The sequence below is a fragment of the Cavia porcellus genome, unplaced genomic scaffold (genome assembly GCF_034190915.1).
Source record: "Cavia porcellus strain 051 isolate PalLab524CR breed Dunkin Hartley unplaced genomic scaffold, mCavPor4.1 scaffold_7, whole genome shotgun sequence".
Taxonomy (NCBI): domain Eukaryota; kingdom Metazoa; phylum Chordata; class Mammalia; order Rodentia; family Caviidae; genus Cavia; species Cavia porcellus.
The window spans coordinates 46,068,124-46,089,129 of record NW_026947490.1 but is presented as its reverse complement, the minus strand read 5'-3'; the positions used below and the strand labels follow the sequence as shown (position 1 = coordinate 46,089,129).

General features: G+C 34.3%; 2 protein-coding genes across 2 annotated transcripts in view; both read left to right on the top strand.

Annotated features, from left to right (window-relative positions):
• The first annotated feature begins 1,985 nt into the window (after positions 1-1,985).
• Positions 1,986-2,933, top strand: LOC100714836 (olfactory receptor 6K2). Its single transcript, XM_003466654.2, has one exon. It carries the CDS (start codon positions 1,986-1,988, stop codon positions 2,931-2,933), a length of 948 nt encoding a protein of 315 aa, XP_003466702.1.
• A 14,501-nt stretch (positions 2,934-17,434) lies between these two features.
• Positions 17,435-21,006, top strand: part of Spta1 (spectrin alpha, erythrocytic 1) — a 72,610-nt gene continuing 69,038 nt past the window's right edge. Inside the window, exons 1-3 of the mRNA XM_063253474.1 lie at positions 17,435-17,597; positions 18,756-19,001; positions 20,303-20,404. Coding sequence (XP_063109544.1) covers positions 18,765-19,001; positions 20,303-20,404 — 339 coding nt within the window. The 5' untranslated portion in view covers positions 17,435-17,597; positions 18,756-18,764. The remainder of the gene's footprint in view (positions 17,598-18,755; positions 19,002-20,302; positions 20,405-21,006) is intronic.

Genomic DNA, 21,006 nt, shown 5'->3' with positions numbered 1-21,006 from the left:
TAAAAGAAGGGATAGTTTAAGAAAAATAATTATAAGAAAATAAAACATAATGCAGGTCTACCAGGGGACTCACGTGGGAAACTGCTGCTCTGGAATGACAAACCTTTAGAAAACGGTTCCTTAAGCAAGGTTGGAAGTAGAGACCCTTGGAAGTGCCTTACAAGAGTGCAAGCATTGCTAGGCATTGGAATAGGATAAAGGTAGTGAATGTAATGTGCACCCTTTGATGGTTTTAACAAGTGACATTCACATGTCAAATAAAAGAGCTGGTTGATATAGCAAGAAAAAGTAAGTTAAACCAATTTTGATGATTAATTTGGTTTGGGAATTAAGGGTCTTCCTATGACTTTCCCTTTGAAGCTGTGTCCAAACAATCTCTTCTCATAAGGACACCAGTCATGTTGGGAGAAGAGCCACCCTAATGACCTTATTTTAATCTAGTCACATCATTGAAAGCTATGTCTAAATACAATCACATTTTGAGACACTAACATTTGACATAATTGAGCCCATCGTCGATGGTAATAGAAAAATCTGGGTCAAGTAGGGGAATACTGTAGGAAACATGAGGCTAAGGAGATGAAGAAATTATTTCCAAACAAGGAATTCTGGAGTCATTGCAATGACTAAGGAGATTAGAAGTCCACAAATGTTGATAATCTTGAGTAAATGGGAACCTGAAATAGATGATTATTCTGTGTGGAAGGAAACATAGAATGAATACATAAAAACAAAGAAAAAAATGTTGGGCTATTTTTGTGCTTAGCTAGTAAAAATCAAATCACCAATGAGAGAAACCAAACTAGTGTGGAGTCAAATAGACAAAGGAAAGACAGACTTTTGAGAACAGGATGATCGATTTTTTGAGGTTAGTGACAATTAACATGGAAACTGGGGTTAGGCAATTTATTTAAAAGATTAAGGGTAAGCGACAGGGACTAAATGTGTTTCACATTAGGAAAATGCTGATGAATAACTTAGCTGAATAGAGATGTACCTGTCAAGAAAATGGGAATATCTGAGAAATCAATATAAGTTGTTAGAATGACATCCTTTAATGTGTGATGTTTAAATTGTATTACCCAGAACTCTATTGTTCTACTCTTATACTAAACCACTCAGTACAATTCTTCTAGCTCAGTCCTGCATTTATAACTTACATATATTCCTATAACTTACTTATATTCCTTTGCCATGAATTTCTTCATTTGTCCAAAGGTTTCTGGTACAAATCACCATTGAGATATAGAAGACATAGAAAGGATGGAAAGAGGTAGAACTCTCCATCTTTTAAGAGATTAAAAAACATAAGCATTTCTTTATCCTCTGAATCATTGTTAATAATGTGAAAATACAGGGTAAATTTATATACAAGAAAAAGAAGAGGGAAGATAGATGGATTTCATCAGTGATTCCTTTACCTTTATCATTAAATTAATCAAATCATATTCTAAGAATCATATGAACTGGAAGTTTAAGGAAAGAAATTTGAAAAGTTGCAGGGAGATTGTTAAGGATTCAGTAAGATTTGAGTATGAGAACGTTAACCACCTGAATAGTTTACTATTACTTCAATGCCTTACACAATAGTTTTAAAACATCATCTGACCACAGGATCAACATGACTGCAAATACTTGGGATCTGTCATAGACCTAATGAAATAAAGACTTTTAGTATGAATATCTGCACTCTGAGTTTTAACAAGCCTCCAATCAATCATGATGGTACTACTTGATTGTCACTGGTTTAAAATATTGGTTGTGTTTTCAGACCGTATCTTTTAACCTACCACAAATTTAGTCGTAAGCATACAATATTTTGTAAAGCGTACATTATTTTTCATTTTTCTTCCTCCACATCTTTAGGACAGAAATATACCCAGGGGCTGGCTTTTGGTAAATGGATTTTCTTTCAAACCAACTGTCGACATTTTCTAGAAGGCTTAAGTTAAATAGGAGTTGAAATCCCAACTTCCCACTTACAGATGGGCAACTCCAATTGGACCACTGCTCAGGAGTTTATCTTCTCTGCTTTCCCTTCTTCCTGGGGAGATTCTGTCATCTGCTTCATTCCACTGCTCCTCATCTATACTTTCATTATTTTTGGAAACTTAGTTATCATCACAGTGGTGAAGCTGAATATCCATCTTCACACTCCCATGTACCTCTTCATCTGTGCCCTTTCTTTCCTGGAGATTTGGTACACCACAGCCACCATCCCAAAGATGCTCTCCAGCCTGCTCAGTGAGAGGAGGAATATTTCCTTAAATGGCTGTCTCCTGCAGATGTACTTCTTCCATTCCACAGGCATCAGTGAAGTTTGTCTTCTGACAGCCATGGCCTTCGATCGCTACCTGGCCATCTGCAACCCTCTTCGTTATCCCACTATCATGACCTCCAAGCTCTGTGCTCAACTGACTTTAGGTTGCTGTCTTTGTGGCTTTGTCACACCCTTCCCTGAGATTGCCTGGATCTCCACACTGCCATTTTGTGGTTCTAATCACCTGGAGCATATCTTCTGTGACTTCCTCCCAGTGCTGCGTCTGGCCTGCACAGATACACAGGCCATCATCATGATTCAGGTAGTGGATGTTGTCCATGCAGTAGAGATTATCACCGCGGTGATGCTCATTTTCATGTCCTATGTTGGTATTGTGGCTGTGATCCTCCGTATTCGTTCAGCTGAAGGCCGCCGCAAAGCATTTTCCACATGTGTCTCTCACCTCACAGTTTTTGTGCTCTTCTTTGGCAGTGTGGCTCTCATGTACTTACGCTTCTCTGCCACATACTCTTTATTCTGGGATACAGTCATTGCTCTGGCCTTTGCAGTTTTGTCCCCCTTTTTCAATCCTATTATCTACAGCCTGAGGAATAAAGAGATAAAAGGAGCTATAAAAAAGCACATCAGTCAGGCTAAAACCTTGTTTTCCTAATACCAGAACCTCAAGTAAGAATCTTAGTTGGGAGAATCTGTATTTGCTAGTTCCTCTTCATCATCAAATATATTTTTCCACCAACCTTTTACTGAAATTCATCTCTTAAAAGCTTCTAATAAATGAACATCACTAATATGTGGATTTTTTATCTTTATTCAGTTCAGTTTATTCAAAAATAATTTAATCATAATTTTGTTAATTGAAATTTGTGACACTCAAGTTACTTGAAGTAAATATATTTCACTAAAATGATCTCAGAAAAGACTTTTAACACAATCAAAATGTTTGTTTGTATAACAGTATTGAGAATTATTTTCACAAGGCAAATTTCTTACCATCGTACTACCAGCATATACATTTGAAGAATGAGCCAATTTGTAAGTTGAGAATTGAACTATTTATCAATATGCAATCTAAGTAAGTTTACATCAAATAGATTTTCACGATAAATGAAAAAAATCATTATTGCTTTAACTGTGATCGAATATATTGTACATATTAAATAATAGACATAATAAATGTCTATTGAATATTCAATGTATTACCACATTAAATTTTGACCTTGTGGTCAATTAATCCACTATCTTGAACAATAATTCTATTTTGGATGCACTCCTCCCAAGGCATTCGGGATTCTGGATGCTTTTTCTATCCTATCTTATTGAAGATTTTTGATGAATTTTCTTGTGGTATTTACTTCATAAAATTTGATTTATTCAAGTCCACATATAGTCTGAATGGGATGAAACTCATTATTTTGAAAATTTTGGTAGGTTTTCACCATTCCTGAGACCACTAACACAAATCTTGTAGCTGTCAGCCTAATGCCCTCACTTCTATGTCACAGTCCATCTCTGACCCTCACATTAAATCTCATGACACCTCTCTTATCCCCATAGTTTACCATATTCAAGCCCTTTCTCCTTGAACTCTGGGTTATTTTATAATACAAAAATGTTCACTTTACTACTTTGTCTAAAAATACCTTCCATGATTTAATCCAACTGCACTATAATTGATGAACTTAAGTAGTTTTACTAGCAAATGTGTGTATGTTGAATAATATTCTAAGCATGAAGAAAAATAAGAGAAGTATTTCTTGTGTGTTGAACATATCCAGTGCCTTGACATCATACCAGGCTTTTTAGAAAATGAATCAGCCACTTTCTTCTTGGCTCCCTTTTACTGCCTTTCATAAGGTGCTTCTTCTTATCTTGTTATTTATACTTTAAAAGGGAGGAAAATGTGCTTTATACGGGTTAAAATATTAGTCCTAGGACATGCATTCAGTAAGGGCTAAATTGCTATTTAATCCTAGGTCTACTTTTTGCTGTTAACAGCTATGCTATATTTCCTAATATTGTGGCTATATTCTTGAGGAAATAGACATTATATTAGTAAAGTTTCTAGTGGATCAGAACCAATGGGCTATATATTCATCTATCTAGAAAACATCTTTGATAGGAATTGACTTATGTTACTATGGACACCAATAACCTTGTTATTTGTATCTGTGATTTGTAGTAGTAGGAAAACAAGTCCCATAATTTAGTCTGAGTCTGGAGGTCTGAGAACTAGGAATTCCATGAGCATGAGTCTTTTGTATAACCGGTGATGTAAATCCTAGCTTAAGTCCAAAGGCCTGAAAACCAGAGGAATATGATGTTCAAGAGCCATTAGATGGCTGTTCATGCTCAAAACAGAAGCAAATTCACTCTTTCTCCAATCTATTTGTTCACTCAGGTGTTTAGTGGATTCAATGATGGCTGACCACATTAGAGAGGGTAATCTTTACTGAATCTACCAATTCAGTAAATTTATTTCTTAAACATTTTCATAGACACATGCAGAAATAAGACTTAATCAGCTGTATGAGAACACTTTGATTCAAGTTAACATGTACCACCGATTGTCACAAGTTCACTCTTTGTTAATTTGGCATTTCTTCAAATGACATTTAATTTCAAAATAAAAATAATAAGAAGGTTCAAAATTCTGCATAGAATGATGCAACTGCCCTTTGTGCAACCTGAAAAGTATTTATTGCTTCCTTAGTTGAACAGACACATATACTGCCTTTATTGATATTTACTTCCTTCCTGATGTCTCCTACTTAAAATATTTTTTAAAATTTAAAATGAAAAAAGAATAAAAATGATGATACAGAATTTCAAAACAAAATAATAGGAGATTAACAATGGATGATATATTTCATATTGTTATCTTCAAAGTAGTTGCTCAGATTATAAGACATAGGCATGAAAAAATGATCAAACAATAAAAGCACGAACCATTTTTGATCACCTAACAGAGATTAATAATGTATTATGTGTGTGTGTATATATATATATGCTTTCCCCTCCTTTCTTTTCTCCTTTCCTCCATTCCAGTTGTTCTTTCCTTTTGAGAAGTTTCTTTGCCTTTCACTTTCACAACATCTATTGTACATTTTGAATATTATTTACTCTTTCAGGTTTTTACACTTGCTAGACTATGATGTTTACACATGCTAGTCTGATTTATTTCACTAATGAGTATGGCCTCAAGTTACATCCATTTGCCTATAAAAGCCTTGAGTTTATCCTTCTTTATAGCTGTAGTACTTCACTGTATAAAAATACTGCATCTATTTTATCTATTCTGCGTTGATGGGCATTTGAGTTGTTTCTAAGATCTAGCTATTACATGGGTGCATATATATATATATATATATATATATATATATATATATGGCATGATGTTTTCAATTCTTCTGGGAAAGCACCCATAAGGGTAATACCTAGATTGAAGGGGTCTCTAATCCTAATTTTTTTAGGAATCTCCATACTGATTTCCACAGTGATTATTCTGGTCTGCACTCCCACCAATAGTAGACTTCTTTTTTCCCACATCCTTGCCAACATTTTTTATAATAACTGAAATAGTGTAATGTAAAGTTAATACTAATGTCAATTTAAAGTTAAAAAACAAACCTGATGTGAAAACAGAATAAAAGAAAAAAAACTTAAAAATATTTGATATAGATGTATATCCATAACAAAGTAAGGAAAATACCCATGATAATTATAATCATTATTTGTATAAATGACCATCTGGTCATTGCTAGTGTGTATCACAACCTTTTCCTGCTACTCTCTGTGTATTCCCTTGACCCTCAGCAAATAAGACTAGTCATGGCTTTTATCTGTTACTGTGACCCAGACTTTCATCCCAGGCCATTAACAGTCCCATCAGAATTGGACAATTGTGATTTTTCCACTGAAATTTATCACATGGTGCATTGAGAGATACCCCAAGTTATCTATTGTATACCAGATATATTTTTCCTTATATCCACTAAAGTAAAATTATTCTTGGTAATTTGAATCAATCACTGTAACTTCTTTGTTTCCCCATTACCACAGAGACACGAGACTTAATGGGTCCAAGTGGAAATGTTTTGTTTTTATTTTTTAAAAAAGGATTAAAATGATACATATTAAAAAATAGAACATTATCACTATTTAACATATTACATATGGTTATCTTAAAAGAAGTTGTTCAGATTACAAGATTTAGGCATGAAAAAAAAATGATCAAACAACAGACAATGAAAATATAACTGTTATTTTTGTTGAACAGAGATTAGTAGTATAGTTATCCATCTTACATACACATGTACATATATATATATATATATATATATATATATATATATATAAAATCTTGTTTTCCCTTATTTTTTTTTCTGCTTCCCCCATCCCACTTCTAGTTAAACGCAATCATTGTTGTGTCTTCTGAAACTAAAAGATCTAAATTACCAGAGAATAAAATAACAGAAGGAAAGAGCAAAAAGTCTCCTAGTATGTGAGGTGTCATTATGATGAGAGACAGGTGAATGGTGAGAAGTACCATATCCATTTCTACCTCATTTCTCAACTTACGAGTGTTAGCTACTGGAAAAACAGCATCATATTATGGATGTCAATTCAGAGCATGAACGGACCAGTATAGAAACTTGCCACAGCTTTGAAAATTATTTCTATCTAGCTGACACTTTAGCTGTTTTCAAAAATCCATTCTACTTTGACAGCTGCCACAAGATGGTGAAGAATATAGCAAAATTAGTGAATTCCATAAGCATATTTTCATTGTAAAACTTATTTTTTGTTTAGTAGAATTGAGTTTTTTGGTTTAAAAAAATACTACATGGAATGCCATGATGCCAGATAAGACACTCTGTCTGTTTACAGATAGAGATTTTACAGAGTTTCATTTTCAGGTAAGATAAATCCATACTCAAAGTATTTGTTCTGATGAGTACAAGATACTATTTATTTTGCAAAAAATTATCCAGTGTAAGTGACTTACAGGGAATGGTATCAGGGGCTCACTGTTGTCTCTGCTACTAGCAGATAGGATATTCATCAGTTCCAGGTCTACTTTAGTTAGTGAAAGCACATATTCTAAGCTCAGATATCATTTCTATCTCTGCTACCATGGCCACTTTGGCCATAAATCTATGGGTGGTGAAAGGAGTGGCTGGGAAAAGAATTGACTGGTATCAGCAGAACGGAACTTGAATTCTGTAGAACTGCAGTTCATTTAGTTATTAAAACATCCTCATCTCACAAACTCATTCTTTGGTGGGCATTTATATGGGACACAAATATCTTGTTGTCAGAACATTTTGGGGTATGTATCTATATTTTCCTCAGTTTCTTTGACACCAGTCAATAATATTTCTTATAATTCACTGATAATCCAGCAAAATCACTCACTGCTGCCCATACAGTGGTATGTAATATTGTCTGACTATTTCATATACAAGAGAAAATATGCAATGAAGTGCACTACCTCGAATTCTACCCACTGGGAGGATTTCTCTTCACCACTGATTTTTAGGGATACCCTAAGAAGGGAATATATAGTTTATTCTTTGTTATTGATACATATAATGCAGAAACATCTGTAAACCTGGCCTCTGTCAGCTGAAAATAGTGAACTCCCCATGTAAAAATAGGTGCAGGCTGGGAAGAGAATCAGAGTAGCAGGAGTGAAAAGAATAAGCATTTAGGTTACTTCTTTGTGTAAATTATTCATGCTTTCTTGGGCCCAGTAGCCCAGTACCACATACACATAGATTTCCGTCTGATGATCACTTGCTGTTGTACATGCCCAACCTCATGAGTTCATGGATTAGGTTACAGTCAGTTTATGATGAGTGGCTCAGGTCCACACTCTAAATTGGTGGGCTATGTATAAGCCTTCAGTTTCTAGTAAGGTGAAATATCAGGCCAGGAGTTAGGTATGCAGCTAGCTGTCTATAGATGGTGGTAGAGTCCTTTGCTTGTTCTTAAGATGATGGTAGAGTCCTTAAGGCTTGTGTTGTGGCTCACAGCACTGTCCAAGTGCCACAGATATTTCAACCTGCTACTGAAATTTCAGACACGCTTGGATCTGCAGGATAATAATGACTCCTGTGGCAGAGGAACTTGAACAACAGCCTAGCATTTTTAAAAACTTTCTTTTGTTCTTGGAAAACCTCAAAATTAGTAGCTTTTTGGGGTAATCAAGTAAAAGTAACAAATGAGGAATATGGTACTTTAAATCCAAAAGGCTCACTGTGCATTGGGCTTTTTCATGTTAGGAAAAAAAAAAAAAAAAAACAGAAGCAAATCTTTTCCTGAATTTTTGGAGGGACATCTCAATATACTCTATGCCATTGGGCACCTAGAAATATTGCTAAGATAGGAAACTCCTGATTATCTGTCAGATTTCCTTGCCATCCTCTGAAATGTAAATGTATGACAAATACATCTAGAGTATTCATACTTCTTGCTCAGTAGGTCCAATCTCCACACAGTTGTCAATATAATGTATGAGTGTGACTTTTTGTGAAGGAAAAGATGATTGAGATTCCTACCAAATCAATATATTCTTCAGTAGGACTTTAAGAGTAGTCTGCTGGTCTTGCCAACTAAAAGAAAATTGCTTCTAGTTGGTTTTATAACACTTACGAAAAGAAAGATAGTTTTCTCATCAATAGTATGTACCAGGCACCAGAAGATGTGCTAATTTGCCCAAACAATGAAACAATAACTGGTACAATTGATTTAACTAGAAACACTACTTGGTTAAGTTTATGATAATCCATATTTATTCTGCATCATCCAACTGTTTTTTGCTTTGGGAAAATAGAATAATTCAATATGTAGGGGATAGACAACATCATTCTTGTAACTTTTAAACCCTTGGTGGTGCCACCACCTCTGAAATCTTTCCAAGATTGCAGTATTGCTTTAAATTTACTATTTTCAGGCTGGGGTTTAGCTCAGTGGCATAAGTGCCTGACTGGCAAGTGTGAGGTTGTAAGTTTGAATAAATGAATACATAAATAAATAAATAAACATAACTTTACTATTTTCCCTAATGCAAGTAGTTCCAATGGCCTTAATTTGGCTTTTCCCTCATAATAGACCCCACTCAAAAAGCCATTAGAACCATTCATAGATAAGAACAAGTCACACAGTGGCTCATGTGTCTGAAAGAGATCATCAGTTGTGTTACTGAGTTTACTGTACAGTGTAATAGTTTATTGTTATGCAGTGCTCAATCAGAGTCCAGGCTGTCTGAAAGCAAAAGGAAAATCACTGGTGATGTGCAGAGGACTGCCAGGAAGTGCAAAGCAAACTGCCTTGCATACTGGTGTCAAAGGTATAATGGTACTCACTTTGTGGGACTCACAGATGAATCTGACTTACAAGAACAGAGTTGGTTCATAAACTGGGCACTTGCTGTACTTCTGTTGAATTTAGGTTTTCCAATTGAGTTTTTGTGTTCTTCCCCACAGCCTGGTATACAGAGAAGAGTGCTCACGGCATTCTTCAAGGATGCCAGGTATTATGGCAATTGACTTTTCATCCCAATATTATGGCTAACTTCACAGCAGCATGTCTGCTTCCCAAGTGACTTTTATACTGTCTTTAACTTAATGTTTTTACTAGCAGGCACTCAGTAAATATGGACAGAAGTGAATGTCACTGAAAGTAGGAAGACAAGCAATATATGCTAAACAGGCTGCTTTCATTACTATGGCAACTTCTATCTGGACTCTGAAAACTAAGAAAGAATTGGACATTTCCCTTTCACCTGGAGATGCGTATGATAAATTTAGTTCTTGATGGTCACGGTCTACGTGGAGTAACTAAGTAACACAGACAAAAATCAATATAAACTTGGAGTTAAAGTATATCAGAAAATGCCCCCACCCCAAGTCAGTATAGTTCAGGTTCTGTTAGTTGACCAGGTAATATTTTCTGTTACAGTTCCTGTTACTTCTGTTTCTTAGAAAGAGCTGATCTCTATGATGCATACTGTAAGAACTAATCGAAGACAGCCAAGTACTCTCCTTTCTTACTTGCAAGCCTACAAAAACTTTCCTACCTGTGCCTCTGGGGCCAGACATTTTTTCTGGAGATCAGTGCTATCAATGTAAATAAATTTGTCTCCAATTTCTGGGTGACATTTGAGAGTTTCTATTTGCCATAATGTCTTGTGTGTTGTCTGGGAATGCCAAGTAACAGTTTGGTTGGCTGCTTGATTATTGAAACATGGATGGAAAGATGAGCCACATTAAACAAATTAGAAACACCTGAACTCCCTTTGTTCAATGTAGAGAATGGAATTCATGTAGAGAGATTGGAATGTTACTGTAGGTTTACAAGTTGAGATCTACTTAACAATATAATGAGCGTTCAAAAAGTATACTTTTCTCTAAAATTTGGGGAATAAATTTGTGAAGGGATTCCCCAGCATCCTTGAAGAATGTCATGAGCACTCTTTGTGTACCAGGCTGTAGGGAAGAACACAAAAACTCAATTGGAAAACCTAAATTCAACAGAAGTACAGCAAGTGCCCAGCTTATGAACCAACTCTGTTCTTGTAAGTCAGATTCATCTGTGAGTCCCACAAAGTGAGGACCATTATACCTTTGACACCAGTATGCAAGGCAGTTTGCTTTGCACTTCCTGGCAGTCCTCTGCACATCACCAGTGCTTTTCCTCTTGGTTTCAGACAGCCTGGACTCTGATTGAGCACTGCATAACGATAAACTATTACACTGTACAGTAAACTCAGTAACACAACTGATGATCTCTTTCAGAGAAAAATGTAATTCCAGAAGAATCATTTCTAGAGAAGTATTAGTCTTTTCAGATTTCCAAACAAAATATGACAGAGCAGGTTGCATGAAGAATGAAAACTTATTTTCTCACAGATTGGATGTTAGGAGTTAAAGATTAGTGTGGCAGGTGATTTGGTTGCTGGTGAAGGCTCTCTTTCTGACTTGTAGATGGCCAACTTCTTACTGTGTGCTCATAGGGTGGAGAGAGCAAGAGATGTTATCTCTTCCCCTTATTAGGTATTAACCTTATAAGGGTAGGGAACTACACTCTTATAAATTAATTTCCATCATGTACTCAGGCTCTGTTTCCTATAGAGATGAATTGGTCATTAGGGTTTCATATTATGAATTATGGGGTGGTGGTGGTGTTAGCAATTCAGTCCTTAATGGGCAGCGGATAATATTAGAGCTGGACTTTGATCTATTTTTTTCTGAGCAGAAGTACTGATATGGAAGGAGGAAGGTGAAACGTATGCAAGCTTTCTAAACATGAAGGAGATATAAATGTAAATAATTTGCTAGTTATTACAGTGTGCTCTTGGGTACCTGAGACAATTGACCACTAAACATGGATCTCATGGTGTAGCTGACTTGAGGAAATACAACAATTCAGGTATTTAGAATACTGACTCCTTTATAGAGATTCTTCTAATCATAGTTTTTCACATAGTACATGTAATACGGGAAGTATTTGTCAAATCTTTGCATAAATAGATGAGAAATATAATAAACAAAACAAATTGAGTATATAATCACTTCCAACATTTGGCATGCATGCATGACACACTTTTTTGGGGGGGAGGGCACAACTAGGATGATAACTGAGACTCACATAGCAATACCAGAATTTGTATTCACTGGCTTTATCTTCTAGCAGGAAGATAGGCTTTTGTTTTTAGCTTGTGGCTCCTCATTTTGCTGATCATTATCCCTGGAAATCTCATGGTATTCTTTGCCATCAAACTGGATTCCCATCTGTAAATTTCATCAGTGTCTACTCCTGTGAGATTTTTCTCTACCACTACCCCATCTTCAAGAAAGTATTAACCTTTGTCAATGAGTAAAAGATTGCCTCCTTCCCATCATGTTGCTTTCTTAACTATTGTTTGGAAATATGGCCCTAACGCACCTGCATTTCTCTGGCCAGTACTCCTTTATGCAAGACACAGCCATTATCCTAGTGTTCATAGTATGATCACTACTGATCAACCAAATTATCTATAGTGTAAAGAAAAAAGGAATCTAGAAAGCCATAAAATGCCCATGCATATCTATTTGATTCATTCCTTGTACCAAACAAGACAAAATCCACCTATTAATTACTGCTAAGCAAATATCTATATTAATGGTTTCAGTGTATTTGTTATCACTGTGTTTTCTGCGCAGACATAATAAATGGGATGTTTACCTATTCTGTTGCCTTTGTGAACTTTTTAATGTCTTAAGAGGTTGACTAATCATAAACTCCAACAAAAATAGTATAAGACGTAATGAAGTCCCTCATTCCTATCTTTTCAATGAAAGGATATCACATACGATACAATCTATGTCTTGATAATCTCTATAACCTACTAAAACATAAGTAAATCTACTTTTACATATTTCTCTAACATATTTCGACCTACATTTAGGATACTTTTATTCTCTTATAGTTTCCTTGGTTTGTGCATTTCTCTAACAGTATTTAAATAAGGCTATTTAAATTTAGATATATTATCTGGTTCATCTCTGTATTCTCTCTGTCTGGTAAATGCTTTATCTACCAAAACACTTCACAATGATTTGCTGAAAGGTTAAATCAATTATTAGCAGCAATCGTTATCTTTTGAAGTTATGAGAAGAAAATCTCAGATAATTCTAATCCCATCTTGAACATAGAATGGCAGAGGGTTTGGATCAAATAGGTAAAGAAAAGATACAGTTGTGCATCAGTATTACTTTTAATAATAAAATGACACCCAGAACAGAAAACCCACTTAAATTTGTGTGATTGACATATATTTAAATGTTCAATCGGATGTTTAACATTCTCAGACTCAGGGTTAGGATTAGATCTCAGGTCTCCTGCACCCTTCTACATCTGTAAACTAATTTTGTTAATTTCTGAGTCCTGAATTAAATCCCTTGTCTTGAGAACACTGACTAAAACAATATCCAACATCAGATCTTGCTCTTTATATTCTGATTTTAAAACCTGATGATTCAGAATGACATGAATGGTCAGAAATGATTAAAATAAATGTGATTGGCATTGTTTACATACGTTAGCAGTCATAATACTCTTACTAAATAGTGAAACCTAGCATTTAAGTGAGATGCTTCAGTTTTGGATCCTATATCCAGCGCACTTTCCCTTAGCTTAAACTGACTTTCAATTTCAATTTTATACTTTATTGTATAAGAGAAACATCACGATTTTTTAATGCAACAAAAACAAACAAATGAACAGAAAAATTAATAAGGTAAAGAGGAGAGTGAAAGGTGCTGAAGTTAGGAAAAGGAAAAATTTCTACTATTTGATTAAAGAATTGCAAACTGGAAAAATATATAAAATTTTAACCACATTTAAGGAGCAAATAACCTCAGAGCCCTGAGGTGAAGATGGTAGTTAACTATAAAAAGAGTTGTTTATTTTTTAAATAGCTTCTATTGTCATGATCCATTCAGTAATAAAAAAAACTGGAAAAAATATAAAAATAATAGATTAATGATGACCTATGTTCCACTGAGGAAATAATTTGGTTTTGCATTACAATTCACATATCTATCTTGTTGCTAAACAAATGGAGAAAGTCAAACTTCAAAAACTCCACAGTAAAGTGTTAGGCAAAGAAGCTTGGGAGGTCTAAGCCCAGGAGGAAAAGGTCAACACTTCACTCTGCTCGGAGTCCTGGACTGGGCTGATGCAAGCTGCTCTGTGCTGATTATCCTGCAGTATGAAGAACAAACGTGCCCCGAGCTGATTACCAGAGCCAAAAATTAGAGGTTTCCAAATCACCCCGCCCAGGCAGAACCACTGAAAAGACATCAGTTGTTTAAAAAAAAAAAAAAAAAAAAAAAAAAAAAAAAAAAAAAAAGGTCTCAGAAATAGTTCTTATTTTAAATGCTTCCATTTTTTAAATTCCAAAATGAGTCAGGTCAATATTAGATAACATTTGAAAAAGTAAGAGGTGATTTTGTCATTAACTGTATCTAATTTTAACTTTCTCAACTTGGAGTCTTCTAATGTTATTTTTCCTTTAGCTCTGTTTGAAACTGTATTTCTTTAGCTCTGTTTGAAACTCAAATTTGCAAATCTCTAAAAAAAAAAAACTTTCTTTCCCTTCTTTTCCGTTTTCCTTTTCTCTTCTTTTTACATTAATCTGTCTGTGACTAACATTAGTGCTTCCTGTACACCCTCAATGCTCATGTAAGTATTGTACTGCACACCAGTTTTATAGATTGTGTACATTTTTACTCTAAGCTGTACTGTGCATGCTTTATCTGAGTCTTTTATAGTCAAGATCTTTTTTGTAACCAGAATCAATCAGCAGTTATAGACAGAGATAAAAGTACAAGAAAAAATAAGAAAGTGTTAAATTTTTAAGGCATAAAGTTTTGTTATTATGTTCTTCGATCTGTTTCAAGAAAGAGCCTCCATCCTGGAACTAATGATGGTAAACAATGTTCAGACATGAGAAACTTTCTGTTTCAAGAGAGTGGAAATTCAGGGTAAGACTGAATTTCAAGTCAGCAACTGTCAGAATAACAGCCAGAGAACTGTCAGAGCAACTCCTATAGTCACTCACTTTTGGCTGCAGTAACTGAAACCTTAAAGAATGCATTTGTTTTGACTTATCAGATCTCTTCCCTGAGTGTCTTCTGTGGACTTCAACATTGTTTCTTTGCTCTAAAAACTATGACTCTTAGCTATTTTTAAAAATGCAATAAGAACACCATATGAGATCTACCCATTTAAGAAGTTTTAAGAGTATGATACTATATCGCTGTAATTAATACAGTATTATGTAAAAGTACAAGTTTGCATACTAGATCTCCAGAACTTAATAAGTTTTTATAACTGACAATTTGCTTCCATTAAAATAATTCTCCAGTTTACTCTCTATCAGTCACCGAAGATCACTATTTTACTTTCTATTTTTATGGGTTTGATTTTTTTTTTTTTTTTTTAGCTTACTTTATGAGTGTTTTCATTTGTCTTTCTCGGTCTGGCTTATTTCAGTTAGCATAACTCTCTAAATATCCATCAGTGTTGCCCCAAATGGCAGGATTTCCTCCTTTTCAAAGATTGAATATTATCCATTGCATTTATGCACAACACATTCTTTATTCATTTGTAATGTAAGTTTTTATTGCTTTTATATCTTGAATAGTGCTGTAATAAACATTGGAATATATACAATCTCTCCTTTTTTAAAATTTTAAAAACAGGGTCTCACAATGTCTTGAACTCATTATGTAGCCTAGGCCTACAATACACAGCAAACCACCTAGCCCATCCTCCCAAATGCTGGGATTACCAGAATGCACCACCATGTCCAGGTCTTAGAATGCATCTCTTTGAGATACTGATTTTCATTCTTTGGACATGCACCAAAGGTGATGTTGCTGGATCATCTGGTAATTTTATGTTTAATCTTCAGAAATCTCACACTGTTTTCCGTAACAGTTGCACAATTTTGCATTCCCACCAAAAGTATACAAGGGTTCCAATTTGTCCCTATCCTTGTCAATACTTATTATCTTCTTAGTTTTTTTATTATAGCATTCTAACAGAAGTGTTATGTCTCACTGAAATTTTTTATTTTTATTACCATAATAGTGATTTGAGTATTTTTTATAAATCTGTTGCTGATATGTATACCTTCTTTAGAGAAATATCTATTTAAATGCTTTGTTCATTTTCAGGTTTAGTTCTGTAATTAATGTTCTGTTTGCTATTGATCTGGAGCAATTTTTGTATATATTTGTATAAGATATCATCAACTCTATTTCTGTACAGAAAAATTCTCTGAAAGCCAAAGTATCATTCTATTGTTGTTTGACTTACAAAAATTCCATAAAGAATCAAATCCAATATCAACATAACCTTATACCACTTTGCAATTTATGCATCAACATTTCTAGTTCCTTTCCCTGTATTCCAGGATCACCTTACTGAGACTAGTAATCATATAATTAATCTTGTGATCTAATCTATAGTATAGCTTAATCAGTAGACCTGTTCCACGTGAAAAAATAAGTGTCTCTTCAATATATGAGTTAAGTAGATTGCGTATCACCATGGGAACGAACGAAATTAGGTACTTATCTTACACCATACCCAAAAATCAAGTCAAATTAGTCTAAAGACTTAAATTTAAAACATTTACTGGAAAAAAGCATGATATTGGCCATGGCAATAATTTCTGGGTATTAGAACAAAAACATATGCCATCAAGTTTGGCATGGCTAGCCCCAGGGTTTTGTAGGAAAAAGCAAAATCATGTTATTATTTTCTTCTTGCTTGTTTTTTTTCACTTTAGTAAGTTTGCTTAAAATAACTTTACCTTTGAGAATAATTTCTACCTTATTCTTTTTTCTCCAATAGAAGAATATATAAATTTACTATGATACTTATACCATATATCAAAAGTATGTCTTAGTTTCAAATGTTTTGTGATATCATTAGCTTATCTAATGAGGTATCCTAATTTTTGTTTCATGAAATATAAAACAAACATATTCATATATCTTAATTTTCATCCCTTCTATTTGAAAGACTACAAGAACAGCTAAATCATATTTTAAAAAATCTGATCTATGAGTCCAGTAATAAATTTTTTTCTTTGTTTTAAAAAATACCCTAAAGCAAGTATTGGGTAGTTGGTTGACTTGAAGGGTCTTGCAAATCTGCAATTAGATCTTGATCAAGTTGTTGAGTCCTGCTTCCTAGAAAAAGATCAAGACAGCAAGCTGTGGGTAGCCTGAGTTCTTGTAGTTCTGCACTACAAGGAGTCAAGAGAGTGAGCAGCCCTAGTTCTTCTCAGTAATGAGGTTCAGAGATTATAGCATCTAAAATCAATCAAAGACACAAGACATAATCTTAGCATAGCTGTTTGTGTTACATCTGCAACGTTTTTCTTCCTACATTTTGGTTGAGAACTTTGCATTCATTTGTTTTTTGAAGTCCTGCTGAGCAAATGAGTATAATAATCCACCCCTGCCCAAAGTGCTGAGTCATCTTGTGCCTGTGGTGAACGTTAGCAGCTGCTTCAGCTGAATGTGGCTCCTGCAGATAAAGTTGATTGTCTAGGGTTGGCGGGATGATTCTGAGCCTTTTTTTTTTTTTTTTTTTTTTTTTTTTTGGTCTTTATCAAATTCATATGTCTGTTAGACTTTTATGAATTCAGTTACAGAATTCAGTGTGGATTCTTTCTCTTTATCTCTGTTAGATACATTTCATCTTGGCAAATTCTAGTCCTTTAAGAAAAGTGGTACAATCTGCAAAGGAAATCGTAAGTACAAATTCGGTTCTCTTCAGTGGAAGTTTTCACTGATATTATTAGGAAAACTGTCTCACTTGAACTGTTTGTACTGTTTGCAAGGTCATCAAAATTGTTAATGTTTTTGACAAGTAGAAAATTGTAATTCTTCTTTGGTGTATGTTTGTATTTAAACATAACCTAGAACTTATGTCTATATAGTAATCAAAACCTAGCAATTATATGTTAGTTCACATATAGAACAATTAAACAATTTGGAACAAAATAAACTTGATAAAGATCTGGGTCTTTATGGAATAATTTCATGTGATGAGCACAGTAGAAAATGGTGCCCATGGGAAACAATAGAGAAAAAATTTGAGTAAAATTCAAACTGTGCAGTGAGAATTCAGGAGAAAGTAAACTACAGAAACCGTGCTCAAATCATCATGAATGCAATGGACCTTTGGAAATTTTGTTGAATACTGCCACACACAGGTTTGACTCCTCTAAAGAGAGGATTATTTTTCATTATTTGACTATGTAAGTCTTTAAAAAACAATTACTGAATTAATAATTTGAAATTTGTTATCAGAAGAGTGCTAAGTTTGGGTTTGTATTGTTTTTGGATAAAGTAATACATAGAATAAAGGATATATTAGCCATATTTCTAAACATAAAGTAAATTTTTCAAAAATTTTTGAATGATTCATTAAGTGACTTTTAAAACACTTCTAAGTACTCGGTAACTTAAGTTCAAGATGATCAGCACTTTGCAAAGTTTTTCAATATATGAGAGCCATAAAATTACATTTCTTTTGAGCTACTTTTTTCTGAATTCCTAACTTAAACTTATTCCATCATGAGAAGAATAAATGTTGGCACACATTTATAGGAGAAGGTAGAAAGTCTTCCAAATTGTTAATAGTTGCTGGTCTAAATAGTAGCTATATGTTGTTAAATTTATCTAAATATACATAGACCTTCTAACAATAAACATTTAAAGGCTTAAAGATTCTTAAATGTAGATTTAACATAAGTAAATGCCTTGGGATATATGGAAAGTACCAATAGATAGCTTTTTAATTTTATATGGGTTTAAATATTTTAAAAATTTCGACTGATGCATAATATTTACACAGATTTATGAGACACAGTGTGATATTTCAGAGTACATAGAGGATTTTAAAGTTTCAGATCATGGATAGCAGTGGGCCAAAGGTTTTGGAGACAGCAGAAGAAATCCAGCAGAGGCGTCAGGAAGTGTTGAATCGGTACCAGAGATTCAAGGAACGGGTTGCTGAGCGGGGTCAGAAGCTTGAGGAGTCCTATCACTACCAAGTTTTCAGGAGAGATGTAGATGACCTGGAGAAGTGGATCTTGGAGAAGATCAAGACCGTAGAGGATAAGAGCTATAAAGAAATACCTTCTATAGAGGTCAGTGCCAGACACTTCCCTAGCCCATATCTAAACCTCTAAGAAGAGAAACAGGTTTGTCTTTATGATCATAAGGGCAGATGGGTAAGAATAAAGTCTCATTCTACTTGGAAAAAATAGACACCAAACAAAACAAATAAGTACAGGAAAAACCTTCAACTTGGAATTAAGAGAAAATCTAAAGGTGTATCTCCTTATAAAACTGGAAGGATGAGATTGAGAAAACAAAACACAAGGAAAAAAATGGTAATAGTTGAAACACTGAACTGTTTCTTATAAATGATTATATTGAACAACTCTTTCAAAGAAAATGTAAGGCTTGTTAGCTATAAAAGAATGAAAGATTAGGCTCTTAAGGATGCTAATTCTTTTTCCAAATGACACATCTTCTAGTTTTTAAATCAGAATTTTATTTGCCAAGAAAACTCTAGATTGTATTCCATAATAGCTTCAAATAATTTGAAATTAACAAGCTTATGAAAAAAGATTAAGTAAATATTTAAGGAATTTCTACCATTATCATATGATTTCAATATTTTGTGACATTAATACAGTCTAGTGGTAAAGAACCATCAATGCTTCTATAGCAAGTACTCTCCCTTCTCTTCAGAATAGAGATTTTGCTAGGTTTTTCTGAAGTTGCTGTCATTCATTCTTATTAATTTTAGCTGAAAGGTCCTATGAGAAGTTTGGTGAAAGATTCTAAATCTGCCTTTGGACCTCATATCATAGTATGTAGCACTGCCATCGTCAAAAGAAAGGTGTAGCCATGCAAAAAGCATAACTGACATTAGGAAGGGAGCATGTGGAACAAAATCAAAGTCATATATCTCAAATGAATTAATTTACACATGACAGGAAAGCACTCGTTATCCATGTGTATGAAGCCATTATTAAAACTACCAACTTCTTCATTGTGTGCAATGTTCTAAAGAACTCAGGTAGATTGTTTTCTAAAGCACTGTGGGTGACATACTCTTTTATCCTCTTAGAGATCTAGAAGCCCTTTTAAATAATAAGGTATTTCCTGAAAATTTTGTAAAGGCAAGGGGGCAAAAGAAAGAGTCTCTCTGCCCTCTGACATTGAGCCTGAAACATTCTGACAATCTAGGTTTAGTGTCTCTCCCTAGAGTGGCCTTTGCTTTAGTATATGATCATTTCAAATGTGGGTACAGATGCATCTAATCCAGGTAGGGGAACAAGTAGTTCTGCCTAAAGGTAACAGGAGGAAAACAAGGTCCACTTTATGGTCCAGAGATACTATGCTTAATTTTCCATATCTCTGTTTTTCTATATCTCAGGAACCTGCACACCTAAAGGAAAAGGTACCAGCAGACTCAGAGGTCGCAAAGAAAATGAGCACCCATCTTGCCGAATATCAATTGGTCTATCAAGATGTTAAGGTAAACATATGATAGAGGTCTCCATGTTATATTTCTAATTACTTTTTGTTATCAGAATTTTAATTGGTTATATCAGATAGAAACCTTGTTGCAAATGGTTTAAAAAATGGGTCCCTGCCTTTAGTGTTCTACCGGGTTGAGGCAGAAGAAACTGTAGCATATCCCATTGTATACTGACATGGCCTAGGAGCCTGTTCGTCAGGCCTAGAAGATACTGTTGGGTGGTAGTACTTATCTACTTATGCTACTGTAGAGTAAACTGACTTAAATTCAACCACCTTAAACCTGCTCCACATTTGGATTTAAAATATTTTAACTTATTTTTTAAAATTATAAATAAAGAAAAGTAAACAAAAATAAAAACGATACAGAGTTTCAAAGCAGGCAGAGTTTCAAAGCAGTTTCAAAGCAGAAATGATAAGTACATGTGGATTGCATATCATTGCCTTCAAAGTAGTTGCTCAGAATGCAAGATATAGGCATACTTCATAACTGAGCAGTATTCCATTGTGTAAAAATCTTTTTTATCCATTCTGTGGTTGATGGGTTCGGGTTATTTACAAAATTTAGCTACTACAAATTGTGCTGCTATAAAGAAGGAT

Coding starts and splice junctions, on each gene's coding strand:
- LOC100714836 (XM_003466654.2), top strand. CDS start 1,986: ATGGGCAACTCCAATTGGACCACTGCTCAGGAGTTTATCTTCTCTGCT.